The sequence below is a fragment of the Mirounga angustirostris genome, unplaced genomic scaffold (genome assembly GCF_029215605.1).
Source record: "Mirounga angustirostris isolate CCGP_5_RB_7025 unplaced genomic scaffold, mMirAng1.0.hap1 SCAF_9, whole genome shotgun sequence".
Taxonomy (NCBI): Eukaryota; Metazoa; Chordata; class Mammalia; order Carnivora; family Phocidae; genus Mirounga; species Mirounga angustirostris.
The window spans coordinates 119,799,510-119,815,785 of NW_026991717.1; the positions used below are offsets into that span (position 1 = coordinate 119,799,510).

The window sequence follows — 16,276 nt, forward strand, 5'->3', positions numbered from 1 at the left end:
TGACACAGACATGTATTGCTTTGGTAGTCAATGTAACTAATTAAATAACTAACAACAATAACCACCACCAAAAGGGGGGGCACCTGGTGGGCTCAGTAGGTGGGACATGAAACTCTTGATCTCAGGGTCGTGGGTTTGAGCCCCACATTGGGTGTGTGGAGATTACTTAAGAATAAAATCTTAAAAAAACAAAAACCCAAACAACAAGAAAACAACAACAAAAACCTAACAGATGGGAAAACAAGAAAATTCTCAAATCCATTATAGAAAAAAGGATATTTAAAATATAAACAGAGACATGACAACCAAAGTAATGCAAGATCCTTACTGGATCCTGACAGCAAACAAACACAAAAAGAAACAAAAAGCTCTAAAGAGCGGATTTGAATACAGACTATAGATATGATATCATAATATTAATGTTAAATATCCTGAAAATGATAATAATACTATGGTTATAAATGAAATAAATGCTTAAGTATTCAAAGGAGAAGTGTCATGTTGTCTGCAACTTACTTTCAAATGGTTCAGCGAAAGAAAAAAGAGAAAGCAAATATGGCAAAAATGTTGATAAATTAGTGAAGTAAGACTTTTAGTTGTTTATTATACTATTCTCTCAACTTTTCTTTCAGTTTGACATTTTGGAAAATAAAAAGTTGGAGGAAAAATGTAAACCAATAACTAGAATGGGAGACCCCCACGAGGCCTGGGGTAACACGATGGTATGTCCAAGGCTTCAGCAGCACCAGACAGTCTCCAGGCACCCACCTTTGTGGTAAAGAGGGCATCGACATCATGCCAGGCTCGAAGCTTGGCACGGGCAGCCAGGGCCGTCAGCACATACTGTTTGTCTGGGATCTAAAAAGCAGAGACCAGGGGAATTAAGGGGGAGGAGAAATGCATCAGGGGAGAATTCTGGAAAAGATAGGCAAAAATATTCCCTGATGTTGATTCTGTCCCTTAAAATGCACAAATCTCTCAAGTCATCAAGAACCTCTTCATTCCCAAGCCCCAGCACTGCTGCAGGCCATTCCGTTTAAGTCTTCCCTCACTTCTCACACACTCACTCCTTTCTACCTTTAACCATGACCATCAAGGGACTTCCTGTATAGGGTGACCAAGCAACATCCATTCCATGCAGTCACCCTGATACTACTTTACCAAACACTGACCAATTTATATCTACCTTAAATGTCTTCTTCAGGTTGACTGGACTGCTGAACGTCCCCTAGGATGAAAGTGGAGAAGGAATTTTTTTTTTTTTTTAAGATTTTATTTATTTATTTGACAGACAGAAAGTGAGACAGCAAGAGAGGGAACACAAGCAGGGGGAGTGGGAGAGGGAGAAGCAGGCTTCCCGCAGAGCAGGGAGCCCGATGCGGGGCTCCATCCCAGGACCCCGGCATCATGACCCAAGCAGAAGGCAGACGCTTAACAACTGAGCCACCCAGGAGCCCCATGGAGAAGGAATTTTACTGTTACTGACTTTCCCAAATACCACCCAATCTAACATTTTCTTTCTACTACGTAGACACTGTACATTTCTCTCTGTAGCCATTTAAACCCAGAAGTTAATTTAAGAGAAAAACTCCACCAGGTCTAACTGGATATCATAACTTGGTTAAACAAGACTGGATTAATAGGTATGGTGTATTTCTCAATTTTATGCCAATCTTGTGATCATTAAGATCATTCCCACCTATGATCATTAAACTCGAACCTCTTCAAAAAAACATTTTTTTTTTAAGTACCCACAAATACAAACACCCTGCTGCTCTTCTTTATACCATGTGAATTCACTTGCAATTATGGACCTTTGAGCAGGGACCAGCACTGGTGAGACTGAATGTCCCATGCTAGCATGCCAGCTCCTGGAAGCCACACAAGTCCTTTCAAACCTCTTTTTCCCCCTTGGCTCACCCCTTCTGAGGGCCAGGGAAGCTTCCGGATGGACCTCCCCAAGAACTACACACACCCACTGTTAAGAGCACACTGAAATAATTGGCTTAAAATTATCTTCTCTTGTGTGGTGAGAGAGTGTGGGGTCTTTCACACTTTGCCTGTACCTCAGCCTCCGTGTAATGGTAGAAGCACGAGTAGAAAAGCGTGGTCACTAATGGCATGTTGAGGATAGAAGCTTTGCGGGGGTGCTTCCGAAAGATCTCAGTCTGTCCTGCTGATTCTAGATGTCGATCATTTGCCTGTGGTGGAGTGAACCAAGTGAAAAAACAACAATATCTGCAGAGTAGAGGCAGGAGAGAAACATTAAATACTAAAGCCGTTGTGCTTCCTATCCTAGGAAGGAGGCAAAGAAGAGAGAAAGAAAGAAACTGCCCAGGATAACGCAGGGGAGTTTAAAATCCATAAAATGATGATAGATCCATGTTGAATGGAGGACGACTGGAGAAGTAAGGATGAAATGGGAGTTCTGGGAGAGAAAACACTTCCAGGTTAACAGCAAGAAAAAGGATGCCTGAGAACAATGAAGGGGAAAGGGCTACCATGGAAAGAGGAAATGAAAGGCTCTTAGAGGATATAACAGGAAATGACACATACAGCAGAGCATAGAGGTCTCCTAGATGCTGAATGGCACTGAGCACTAGCATTGAAGCAGAAAATGTAGAGACAAGGAGTCTAACCTCAATAATGATCTGGCGTTCCAGGAGGGTGTAATGGTCTTGAATATGTGCAGAATCTTCTGCTGAAAATGGCAAACTGGTAAAGAGCCAGAAGGTTAGTACCTCTTTCTCTACTGAAACAAGAAACAAACCCAACTAAATCAAATCACTACCGTAAGCAGAAGAGGCTCACGGCACTTCACAAATCTGATCTCAGTGCACCTTTAGAGCAACCCTGAAAGGCAGAGAGAGAGAAAGCAGAAAACAGAATAGACCTTTGGTGGGGATTCTGTATTTTAGGTTTTGCCAATTCAAGAGGGATCCTGAGGGGCGCCTGGCTGGCTCAGTCAGTAGTGTATGCAACTCTTGATCTCAGGGTTGTCAGTTCCAGCCCTCTGTTGGGTGCAGAGATTACTTTAAAAAACATAAAATCTTAAAAAAAAAAAAGAGGGATCCTGAAAGTCCACAAAATATATAGTCATCAGCGGTTTTGCTGAGGAATGAGTTAGAAACCTCTCACTGTGGGAGCTGGAATGTTTGGCGAATGAGTCACTTAGTGAATGAGTGAGCCTAGGCGACTGCCCATCATCCACAACCCAGTGAAGCCCTGTGGCTCCTGTCCTGCCTTAATGTCAATGCTTAACTCTCCTTAAGGGGTGCTTACAATTGTTAGCCATTTCCTATTGCAGAGGAATAAGGTAAAATTAAATTACCAGGCACGCTGGTACGTGTATAGGCTGATAAAGATCGCAGACATCTACACAGATATCAAGGGTCCCATCTTCAACACTATATTTTACACGTGAAAAAGTTGAGGGACAAGGAGAATCTTGCCTGAAAGTCATACATGGTAAACCAAGATGTAAGGCAGGAACAGAAGCCAGATTTTAAGCTTCCAGTTCACAGATCTCTCCTTTAGAAAGTGCTGCCTTAGTCCCATACTCCACTCACTCCCGGAAGAATTCTGAAACTCAGTTACACTATCCCAGGTAAGTGTGAGCCACAGCCAATTTTTAGAAGAGATAAAGGGAGACAGCACTAGGTTTCAGTTACTTCACTATTCTAACTCTTCTCTTTGTTCACCAGAGGCCACTATGACATAGCTCAGTATCTGGTAACATTAAAATTAAGGATTGCACAGACAAAGACAAATTTCTAAATGTGAATCCTGGAATTCCTATCCCATGAGGAATGACCAAAGCAACTGTGAATACTGAACCTGGATTAAGACCTACTGTGTAGACTCTATGCCCGTCTTGAAAGAGAAGGAAGCAAGTTTCAGCTCAATAAGTATTTAACGATAATGAAAGTTGTCCAACAACAGAATAAGCTACTTTCTTCCAATTTTAGTATATGTGCTGCCGAAGCGAGCACTAGAATAAGCTACTTCCAAGAGCAGTGAGTGTTCATCACTGGAAGAGTAGTATGTGGGGCTGGTTTTTATAGGGACTTATATCCTGGATGAACTCCTATACTGAATCAGTGGTTCTTGTGCCCTGAGGTGTCGGGGACCAGTTAACACTGAAAATAATATGGAAGGTAGTGCTGCCAACCTTTTTATTGTAATATATAAAGTCATAAAAAAAATTACATCCCATTTTACCCCCAAAAAGGGAGGGAGAGGAGGAAAAAATAATCCCAGAATAAAAGGCAGTCTTTCAAATTAGATAAATTTAACTGTAGAAAAAAACTCTTTACATTTTCTTTATTTTTCTCAATTTACTACCCATCAGTGAAAACTCTACTGGGGAATTAATGTCTGGAAGCACTGAATGAGACCAGCTTTAATGATGCTTGTACAACCCACTGTTAGCCTTTCCCTTCAAGTACCTATCCACTCCACCCTCATTTAGTCTCTTCAGTTCTCTGTATAAGAATATTTATACTTTAAAACATTTCTCCCCAATACTTACCCAATGCAGGTCTTAAGAAATTCTTTTCGTTTCTCAGGGTCCTGAATGTTCAAGTGCTCACGATAATGAGACAGCTACAAAAAAATAAACAAATAAAAGAAAGAAAGGCTTTGAACCATTTTGTCTACTTTGTCTCCTTTGAAGGGTGAAGTGGCTATGTAAGTAGCCTTTCCATCCTTAAAAAACTAAATTCTTCATTATCAGAGATTCCTCTGAGTGGGGACAGGTATGCAGGTAGGGAGAGGGTAGAGAGTAATTCAAAATTGCTCTTTGGGGACACCTGGCTGGCTCAGTAAGCAGAGCGTGGGACTCTTGATCTCGGGATTGTAAGTTCAAGCCCCACACTGGGTGTAGAGATTACTTTAAAAAAGAAAATCTTCAAAATCACTCTTTGGTTTATCTATAACTGCAATATCCAACACTGTAACCACTACCCCCATTTGGTTTACATTTACATTTAAATTAATTAAGTTAAACAATTCAGATCCTTAGTTATATTAGTCATTTTACCATGTGACTAGTGGCTACCATATCTAACAGCACAGATGGAGAATACTGCCATCATCGTAGGAAGCTCTATTGGACAGTACTAGCCTATAATGAAGCACTGAGTAGTTAAGTACCTAGCTTTACTCCAAAGTTTGGCTTCAGCCTCACTATTTAACTAAAACCAGCTTTTGCTTCAGCTTTAGCCTTTGAAAGGCCAAAGAACTAAATGCTTACTCCAACGTTATTTTCAGCACCCTTGACCTTGTACATGATCAATGGTAGCATGATCCTATAAGTAGCTAATAATTAACAACATCAGTAACATGAATAAGCCATGTCCTCTGATTCACTGCTGACACCTACTGAAGATGCACATTCAAATACTACAGGTTCTACATACAACTCTGAAAGAAAATCTCCTTATGTGCTTTCTATTTTGGAATTCTAAAAAAAGAACTGAAGCTTAAATCCCTATTTATTATTACGAGAACTAATTGATGCAATAATTAATGATGATTATAAAAGTTGCGATTTTATGTACAATTATTAAAACTTTCCAAGAACCAGGGAGCCTGGATGGCTCAGTTGGTTAAGCATCTGACTCTCGGTTTTGGCTCAGTTCATAATCTCAGGGTCCTGAGATCGAGCCCTACATTGGGCTCCATGTTCAGCGCAGAGTCTCCTTGTCCCTCTCCCTCTGCTCTTCCTCCTTCTCTCTCATAAATAAAATCTTTAAAAAAAAAAAAAAACCTTCCAAGGATTAAAAAATAGATTGACAGTTAATATCAATATTAAGAGAATGAACTGACTTCAGGAAGGACAGTATATCCTTTTAGAAACAAGTGTATAAAAATGAAAATGAATAGAGATTATATAATAATCTAATCTTCATAAAATATCTAGAATATAATCATTCTTAGTATCAAAGAAAGTAATCTTTAAGAGCTATAGTTAATTTTTATTGTTCAATTCCATTTTGGCCTTAAGTCTTTAATTTAAACAAAGTCCTTCAATTCAAAAATAATAGAGAAAGGAAGAAAATAAGAATGCTTTAGAGGAAAATGAGCTACCCAAAACACATTTATTTTCACTAATCAAACTTCAAAAAACAAACTTTATAAGAATGCTGTATGAAGAAAATTCCTTACAGTTTCAAATCTATGGAGATTAAAAATGTAAACAAAAAGCATTTCCAAATGATTGCTACAGACTGCCAGTCATTTTCAGTAGATTATGATAAAGGATTTCTGAGATTTTCCCACGCCTTGAATATTAAGTACAAGTTCCTTTTACAAAACGGTACTGAAAAACATTTTCCTGAATTACATTCTGCTGGGCAAAGGTTAGCAAGGTTATTAGACGTGCCAGCTGAATGTGAGCCCTGATCTCACCACAAACGTGTGCTACAGTGAGGCAGTGACTGAAGGAACGAAACGGCAGTGACTGCCATTGATGGTGCTGAGGAATTCTAACCCTTGCACTATAAGGGCAAACTTTCAAAAAGTGGATCACTACAGTTTTAATAATATAATGAAATTTTTGGTACAATTTCAGCTTTATTCTTGTATTCCAGGAGTTTATTCTGTAATGGTGAAAATCTGCCAAAAATCAGTTATAACACTCAGTCATTGAGCTCTCAGCCAAAATGTGTATTGGGTGCACCACCAGCTTGACCTATCTTCCTTCTTGACCTATATCTGGTTTCTTATCCCTCTTTTTTTTTTTTATTATGTTATGTTAATCACCATACATTACATCATTAGTTTTTGATGTAGTGTTCCATGATCTTATCCCTCTTAACTTACAACATTTTCTAGTATTGGAAGCCAAAACCCAAAAGCTCCTATAAACCAGGATCTGAAAACAACTAGAAACTAAAAAACAAATTACAAATTGACCAGGCCAGTTTTTATTCATTCTTCAAAAAAATATTCATAAGCCCAATCAAAAGAGCATATAAAAAGAAATAATACATCACTTGGATTAAGTTTTCAGGCTTCCCAGATGCCTTTCTCTTTTGGATGCAATCAATACCAAAGGAAAGGAACTGTTAACTACTCTGGGATCTCGGAGACTGGGTTTTGGCTTACATTTCTGTTAAACAGGTCCCCAACTGAAACAAAGGCCACACTTACCGCAAGCTCTTCTGTTCTATCTAGGAACCTGGGAAGAAGCAGAAGGGAGCAGGGCATTTTTATCTATTGATGTGTGGCAATGTAACCTCACAAAATAGGATGGCTGCTCTAGGAGAAACATAATTCAAAATTCATTTGCCTCTATACATGAGTAAGCCCTCCTCTTCTTAAACTTTCTACCACCAGCAACCTCTTGAAAACACATGGTGGATCAAATATTATTGTTCCCCCTGATCGCTCTCGCTGAAAAAGCAAGGACAAGAAGGCACTGCAGGACACTAATAACTTTGTAATGTTAACAGGTCTGATAGAAAGGCTCAGAGCCTCCACAAAACCTTAGTTCACAGTAATCTTACAGGGATTTTTGGAAAAACTAAAGCACTCTTCTCTGTCAGTACAATCTTGGAAACAGATTTTCTATATTGTTCTGTTGTTTTCACGTACAGTGTAGAAAGAGCTTTGTCTCTCTCAATGGTGTAAGGTCTTGCAGAACAAGGACTTTGTCTTCTGATTCCTTCCTATTCTCAATGGACCACTATAATCAAATCACTGCTTTGACCTAGAGGCGATGCTTAATAAAGCCTTGTTGATGGGGCGCCTGGGTGGCTCAGTCGTTAAGCGTCTGCCTTTGGCTCAGGTCATGATCCCAGGGTCCTGGGATCGAGCCCTGCATCGGGCTCCCTGCTCAGCGGGAAGCCTTCTTCTCCCTCTCCCACTCCTCCTGCTTGTGTTCCCTCTCTCGCTGTCTCTCTCTCTGTCAAATAAATAAAATCTTTAAAAAAATAAAAAATAAAAATAAAAAAAATAAAGCCTTGTTGATTGGGAAGGGAGCGAATTAAGGAAGGGAACAGCCTGCCTAAATGAACACGTCTTCTGCAAATTCCTGGCTAACCATCTCTAATCTTGGCCCTGACCAAGTGATCTGCTTTCCCACCTTTGTCTTTGGGACAGCTCATCACTGTGCTAGAGTCACTGGGTAATTGGAGTTTCCTTGGGCCACGTATCACCCTAAAAAGAGGTTCCAACCCCTTCCCTGGCATTGAAGAAAGGACATAATAGATACACATTTTAATCTACTGGCAAGAAAGTCTCTACTGATTAGAATGAGATAAGTAAGGAAGGAAAACATGGTAGAAGACACTCCCCTGCCCTGGGCCTCCAGTAGCTATGCCCACCTCTTGCCTCTCCACCTATCAGATTCCTATCTAGTCTCAATTCCTAACCTCTTCCATAAGGCTTTCTTTGGGTATCCTGGCTGAAACTTATATTTGCTTCTTCTGCTCTTCCATTGTACTTCCCACTGGCATCACTGGGGACCAAGTAGTAAGAGATACCTTAAAATGCTTAAAAATATTAATAATACAGACTAGGCATTACACTAAGTGCTTTTCCCACACTAACTCTTAATCTTCATCACTTGTGGGGTAGGAATCATCATTTCCATTGTATCGTTGTGGAACTGATGCTAGGAGAGGTTAGGGAACTTGCTCAAGGTCACTTCATGAACTAAGTGGTGGTGCCTGTATTCAATGCAGGTTATGTTGGACTCCAGGGTCTGGTTCTTAACCACCTGCTACACTATCATTTTATCACTGGCTGAGGTACATTATTAGTTATCCCATCATGTTTCAGTATCTCACCTAACAACAAAAAAGGACAGTGTCTTCTCTCTTTGTATCCTCCAGAGAGCTTTGAATAAAGTACTTTGTAAACTTTATAGACAAGATGATCAGTTCTTACCTGAAGAGGTCCAAAAGCAGCTTTTGATCCCCTATTTCTTTAAGGAAGTGAATGAGATGTCTCAGGGCAACCTGTCGCACCTCCAGCTCTCGGAAGAGGATCTCTGGTAGGCAGGAAGGAGTTAGGTGGAGAAAGATTAAAGCCTATTATTCAAGCCTGAAATTGGTCTCCCTCCTCATACATTCCAAACATCTCCTCAAAGCCAATCACAAGTGAGGAACAGCTTTTTGTGGCACCAATTCCTCTGGATCAACCCACCACCAGCACACTCCATGGTCCAGGGCAACTCTTGGCCATTCAATCAGCCCTCAGTTCTCACCAACCCAACCAGCAGGCACCTAGCATAGACTCTGAGGTCCTCAAACCAACAGAGCCATCTGTCTGTCTAGTAAATAGGGAGGCTTTGGAGTTAATGTATTTACCACCCTACAGGATGAACAACCACCCTCAGAGATGAGAAGAATACTCTGAAGTCTTAGGCCACCCCAGCTGTCTTTGAAGCAGAGCTGATGATGGTGAATTCTGATAATGGAAGCCACAATGCCATTCTCCCTTCAAATGTAGCAGGCATCTTGTCATCTGAAGATTTCTCTCAGTTCATGCTCACCTTTGCTCAGTGTCCTTTTCAGGAAGATCAGAACCTAGAGGAAAAGAGAACAAAGAATAAGTTACCCTGTGTAACCTACAAACACAAAGCCCTGCCCTGAGCTCCTGATGTGTAGGAATGAGGTGACTCCTTAGGAATCTTGGCACATTCAGACAACAGATTTCTCTTTGGGATGGAAGGACAGGTGATAGACATGTGGAATTGAGCTGTGTCTCAGAGACATTCCCATACTGGCAAGAGACACCTCCCTCTGGGAGAGACTGCTCTCATGCCTCTCCTGCCTCACATTACTTTTTTATTGTTGTTTTTATTTTTTTAAAGATTTATTTATTTGAGAGAGAGCGCATGCGAATGTGCACTTACACGCGTGCACACAGCAGCGAGAGAAGCAGAGAGAGAATCTCAAGCAGACTCCCTGCTGAGCTCAGAGCCCCATGCAGGGCTCGATCTCACGACCCTGAGATTATGACCTGAACTGAAATCAAGAGTGGGTCACTCAACCGACTAAGCCACCCATGCGCCCCTCAGATTACTTTTTTTTTTTTTTAAAGATTTTATTTATTTATTTAACAGAGAGATAGAGAGAGAGAACAAGCAGGCAGAGAGGCAGGCAGAGGGAGAGGGAGAAGTCGGCTGCCCGCCGAGCAGGGAGCCCGATGCGGAGCTCGATCCCAGGATCCTGGGATCATGACCTGAGCCGAAGGCAGCTGCTTAACTGACTGAGCCACCCAGGCGCCCCCCTCAGATTACTTTTTAGAACAGAGTAGCCAACCTGCTGCTTCTTGATAATCAAGAGTTCCACATCCGATGCATTTCCTGCCAGCCGAGCCTCAGAGCAGGTATTACTGAGGATCCTACACTTCAGGAGGAACCCAGGATCTCTACTAGACATTTAACCTAAAATGTTAAACTCCTATTCTGATCAGGCTTCGAGAAACTAATGAGAACAACAATTAAGCAAAAGACAAAGCCCACTACTTACTGCAGTAATGACGTTTCCGTCGTGCACGCTGACTGCTTCTTCCAGGAGTCGTAGCTTGTCCTGTAAGGAGCGGAATCGTTCTAGAGAGCAGACCTGGCAGTACAAGAGCAGAGTTAGTGTGCAAGGAAGTCCACATGTCTTCATGGAGTCCTGCTGCAGCCAAAGGCTGGAGATCACTAATTCTCTTTTAAATGACGTATAATTGACATACAGTAAAATCTACTCAAGCATAGAGTTCAGCGAGTTTGACAAGTACGTATAAAATTCCATCTAACTGTTACCACCATCAAGATACAGAACAACTCCATCATGCCAAAATGTTCCCTTGTGGGCTGATGTCAATGCCCTCCTTCCATCCCTAACTCCTGGCAGCCACTCATCTTTCAGTCACTGAAGTTTTCTCTTTTCCTAAATTTCACAAATAGAATCATACAATATGTACTCTTTTACATCTGACTTCTTTCACTCAATATCACATTTCTCAGAGGAATCTATATGTTGTGATGAGTACTACTAGTTTGTTCCTATTCACTGGTAAGTAGTTTTCATTGTATGGACAGATCACCATTTATCCATTTATCTACTGAAGGATATTTGGGTTATTTCCATTTTGGGGGCTATTATGAATAAAGCTGTTGTGAAAATCTGTGTTGTCTTTTTTTTTAAGATTTTATTTGAGAGAGAGAAAGCACGCACACGAGAAAGTGGGCACATGGGGGGTGGGGCGTGGGGCGCAGAGGGGGAAGGACAAGGAGACTCTGCACAGAGCGCGAGCCCAACATAGGGCTCAATCCCAGGACACTGAGATTATGATCTGAGCTAAAACCAAAAGTCAGACACTCAGCCTACTGAGCCACCCAGGTGCCCCCGTGTATAAGTCTTTGAGCATATTTCAATTATCTTGGATTGTAAATGTCTAGCAATAAAATTAAGTATATGTTTAACTTTGTAAGAAGCTGCCAGACCATTTTCCAGAGTAGTTTTAACATTTCACTTTCTTGCCCCCACTGTATGAGAGAGCTCTAGCTCCTTCACAGCCTCCCAGTGCTTGGTATGATCAGTATTTTTAAATTTAGCCACTCTAGTGGCTGTACAGTAGTATCTCACAGTTTTAATTCACATTTTCTTGATAACTGTTGATGTGGAAGATCTTCTCAAGTGCTCTTTGGCCATTCATGTACCTTTTTTCTGATATAACTGAAATCTTATGCCAAGTTTCTTATTGGGTTGTTTATCTTCTTATGAAAGATAATCATTGTCCTTTATATAGTCTGGATAAAAATCCTTTACAATATATGTATTTTGCAAATATTTTTTCTCAGCCATGATGGTTTTTCCCCCACAAGAACTCTCTCTCCAGTGACCTCACCTTGCCCTTCCGGAGGCGCCACACTGTGTCACTGGGGCTCCAGTCATTGCTGTAATCCTGGAATGTTAACAACACATGAATCTCAGGAAGTTAAGGGATCAGAATTATCAGTGTGCCAGCTCCTCACCTGAAACTCATCTTTATTCCCCGATAGGGAAATATTTTATGGGAGGAGGAAATGAATGGAAAAAAAAAAAAATGAAGAACAGGGATAGTCTTGTTCTGAGTTTCTGAAGGAATTAGAATAGGGACAATGAAGGCAAGAAGAGATGGATCAAAGAGGGAAAGAACCGACTGACAAAACCCTATGCCTAGTGGCTCAGGATTTCATTCACCAGATATAATCAGTCACGTTTTGGGATTCTAATGAATGACTCTGCAGACAGAAGGAAAGAGGGAGACATGTTCCTCTTCTGGACCTTATAATAGTTTCTTCCTTATGAATGAATTTGCTTTGTTATGTGCTTCTTGGGAATATGAGCTCCACCAAGCTTCCAGACCACAGCAATGATCAAAAGTTTCAAAGTACAGCCTCCAAAAGGCAGTATAATGGGTAAAGAAAGTGTACTAAGAATCAGAAAACAGATTGTGAGTCCCAGTTCCACCACTTAATAGCTATGAGACCCAAGGCAAACCCTGATGTTTAAATACCCAGTTTTCTTATCTACAAAAAAGTTAAAATAATAGCTGCTCAAAAAGTTGGAAATATCAAGCAAGATAATGTACATCAAAGCGCTTGGAACTTGTAAAGTGTCACACCAGTGTAAGCTATAACTCACCCTGTATTCCCCCTTGGGTCTGCCCAGCTCTGGAGCATAGCTTTTGGCAGGTACGTCCGACAGAGCTGAAAAAGAACAGGCAGCTGGTTCAGAAGGACACCATCTTCAGGTCAACCCTTTCCTCTATTGCTTCCTTCTCACGCACATTTTTTTGACTTGTGAGCTCCCAAGGCATCTGAGACATCTTTATGGCCCAAAGTAGATCTTAGCTCCTCCCCAAAGTCACCCCTTGCTCCTATAGCCAGCATGATCTTGACCTCCTTATTCAGTAACAGAAAATTTCTCTAACAATGGTGGTAGATTCAGAAGAAATTTCATCTAATTACCACCTTTCCCCATGACTCCCCAGACTGTATCTCATATCAGTAACATCTCCCACAGCAATCAAGAGCAGAGGGTCAATGCTTACCATCAGAAAGGGACTGGAAACTTCCAGGTCTAGTTCTCCCTGAAGGTAAAGAATATGTAAGGGAAGAGATCAATAGTTCAAGTCGGAACCATTTCATACTTGGTTAAGAATGCAGTATGTAGGGCGCCTGGGTGGCTCAGTTGGTTAAGCAACTGCCTTCAGCTCAGGTCATGATCCTGGAGTCACAGGATCGAGTCCCGCATCGGGCTCCCTGCTCAGCAGGGAGTCTGCTTCTCCCTCTGACCCTCCTCCCTCTCACGCTCTCTGTCTCTCATTCTCTCTCTCTCAAATAAATAAAATATTTAAAAAAAAAAAAAAAAGAATGCAGTATGTATAGAACCTTTTTATGCAATATGGGAACTCAGGCTTAAAAAAACCTCCATTCAACTTCAGAAATTTGAGGTGCCAAGAAAAACACAGGGTGGAAAATTTTTTAAATTGTGGTAAAATATACGTGATGTAAACCTGAGCATTTTTTACCATTCTTAAATGTACAGTTCAGTGGCACTGAGTATATTCACACTGTATAACTATCACCACTACCCATATCCAGAACTTTCTCATCATCCCAAACTGAGACTCTCTACCCATTAAACAGTAACTCCCCATGCTTCCTTATACCTCCAGGCCCTGGTAACCACTATTTTACTGTCTTTCTGAACCTGACTATACTAGGTATCTTACAGAAATGGGATCATACAGTATCTTTCCTTGTATGTCCGGCTGACTTTTTTTTAAGGAACTGCCATACTGTGCTCCACAGCGGCTGCACCATTTTACATCCCCACTGGCAGTGCACTAGGGCTCCCAACAGCAATGCATAGGGGTAGGCAGGAATGCTGACCACAGCAAATTTCTTCAGTACTTGCCACAGAGCTAATGTCAGTTTTGTTCATCGTGTTCCTGAAACCCAGTCTCATCCCTCTGAATTTCTCTCATTTCTCCCACTTCTAATCCCTAACTGCCAGCTCCAAAGATAATTCTTTATCCTTCAATAGTTTTTTTCTTCCAGAGTAAATGATAATTATAGCCTGAGTGGTTTTTTGAAAAGAGAAAAGGAGGGCCCTCTGTCCCTTTAACCATCACTCTTTACCTCTAAAAAAGCTGCTCAGGGAGTAGGTAGAAGCAGGTTTGGGTAGTTGTGCGTAGGTGGAGAAGCTGTTCCGGCTCTTTAGCTGTTCACGCCCCTCCTGGCTCGACCCACTATTACCAGCAGTCTCTTTGATGGACCATGAGATACCTGTGAGATAGTAAGAACTAAATCAGTGATTCTCATCCAAGATAAACCTTGAAATCCAGCATTCTGATAAACACTGAAAGTTTTTCACCAGAGGCCCTGGTCCCTTATTAACATGGACTTAAAAAATTGGGGCAGGGAGAAAGGATAAAATCAGATAGACTAATCAACAGAAAGAGGAGCAAAGGAAATTAATAAATGGATCACAGAAAAGGAAATTCAAGTGGCTACTAAACATATGAAAAAGGGGCGCCTGGGTGGTTCACTCCTTAAGCGTCTGCCTTCAGCTTAGGTCATGATCCCAGGGTCCTGGGATCAAGCCCCGCATTGGGCTGCCCCCTCAGCGGGAGCCTGCTTCTCCCTCTCCCACTCCCCCTGCTTGTGTTCCCTCTCTTGCTGTGTCTCTGTCAAATAAATAAATAAAATCTTTAAAAAAAAAAAATATGAAAAGATGCTCAACCTCACACTTAATAAGAGAATTACACAAAGTATACTGAGATACCTCTGGCCCCTCTAAGACTGGCAAAGATCCAAAGTCTGATAATACTCTGTTGGCAAGGCTGTGGGGAAAGAGGAACACTCGAACATTGCTGGTGGGAGTACACTGGTGCAACCCCTGTGGAGAACAATCTGGCAACGTGTACCCCATAGAGATGCAAATACCCTCTGCCAGTGATTCCACTCTAAAAATTGATCTTTCATGTATTCATATTGGGCAGGAAATAAGGTTATTGATAGCAATATAAACAAGGAAAGATTGGAAATTATCTGAAGTTCATCAAAAGTGGACTGGTTAGGGGCACCTGGGTGGCTCAGTTGGTTAAGTGTCTGCCTTTGGCTCAGGTCATGATCCCGGAGTCCTGGGATCAAGCCCCACATTGGGCTCCCTGCTCAGGCGGGGAGCCTGCTTCTCCCTCTGCCTCTGCTGTTCCCCCTGCTTGTGCTCTCTCTGTCAAAGGAATAAATAAAATCTTAAAAAAAAAAAAAAAAGTGGACGGGTTAAATAAGTTATGGAAAATCCATACAGTGTAATCCTATGCTGCTGTTTTCAGAGAGAGTGAGAAACTTCTTTATGTACTGATATAGAAAGATCTCCAAGCTATATTGCCAAGTGAAAAGAATAGGGTATATAAAGTATGCTACCATTGGTATAAAAAAGGGAATAAGAATATATATTCCTATATGCATTTCCAAATGTAGAAAGAATCTTTAGTTGAACACACAAGAAGCAAACAACAGCAGTGTCTTGGGACAGAAGGAACTGAGAATAGTAGATGCATGATAGTGTGGGAGGGAAACTTTACATTGTATGCCTAAAATACTTGATTTTCAAATCCTGATGGTATTTCCTATATTAAGAAAAAATTTTTAAATATTCTTAAAAATCAGATGGACTGGGCAAAGGTGTTAAGTGGTATTATAAAACAGCTAGACAGTGGGCCTGGTGGCTAAGGAAGTCAGTCCTGCCAGCCAGTTATGAGCAATTAAGCCAGCAGTTCCAAATATGACTGAATATTAGAAGCACCTGCAGTACCCATTATAAATTAAGACTCCCCACCCCCACCCCTGACACCTACTTAATCAGTTTCTGGAGTAAAGCCTAGGAACCTAACTTTAACAAGCACCCCAAAGGAGTCTGAAATAGCCAGCCAAGCATTAGCCCCAGGATGGCAGACCTAGAGAGCCATATGGGAACCACCACTGTTATTTCCTCAAGTTTCTTCCGGGGTTAAATTTCCAAATGTATGCTCATCTAAAAATAGTCTACCTTCATTCCCCTTCCTAACAAGCACTGAGGAGACAAGCAAGCGGAGCCTTCATTAGTGACAAGAACCCTGAATATCAATCCCTTCCTACAGCCTCCTCTACTTACTTCCCACAGGTTCCCCACTCCAGCTGACTCTTTCCAGGTCATCGTCATCCTCATCATCCACGAAGTCGCGAAGACTATTCACTGCTCTCTTGGATTCCTTTAACTGCAGAGGGACATAAGGCAGG

General features: G+C 41.4%; 1 protein-coding gene across 8 annotated transcripts in view; it reads right to left on the reverse strand.

The window, feature by feature from the left end:
• The window catches only part of VIPAS39 (VPS33B interacting protein, apical-basolateral polarity regulator, spe-39 homolog), a 54,608-nt gene that overhangs the window by 11,823 nt on the left and 26,509 nt on the right, over positions 1-16,276 (reverse strand). For all 8 annotated transcript variants that reach the window (XR_010405281.1, XR_010405280.1, XR_010405279.1 and 5 more), the window contains 14 exons: positions 16,152-16,254; positions 14,135-14,281; positions 13,042-13,080; positions 12,633-12,697; positions 11,854-11,910; positions 10,485-10,577; positions 9,503-9,536; positions 8,896-8,998; positions 7,156-7,183; positions 4,532-4,605; positions 2,640-2,715; positions 2,067-2,201; positions 1,187-1,228; positions 769-858 (listed from right to left, as the gene is read on the reverse strand). Coding sequence is in view for 5 of the 8 variants with exons in the window: in XM_064571414.1 (XP_064427484.1) it covers positions 769-858; positions 1,187-1,228; positions 2,067-2,201; positions 2,640-2,715; positions 4,532-4,605; positions 7,156-7,183; positions 8,896-8,998; positions 9,503-9,536; positions 10,485-10,577; positions 11,854-11,910; positions 12,633-12,697; positions 13,042-13,080; positions 14,135-14,281; positions 16,152-16,254 (1,086 nt within the window). In the remaining 3 variants the exon portion in view is untranslated. The remainder of the gene's footprint in view (positions 1-768; positions 859-1,186; positions 1,229-2,066; positions 2,202-2,639; positions 2,716-4,531; positions 4,606-7,155; positions 7,184-8,895; positions 8,999-9,502; positions 9,537-10,484; positions 10,578-11,853; positions 11,911-12,632; positions 12,698-13,041; positions 13,081-14,134; positions 14,282-16,151; positions 16,255-16,276) is intronic.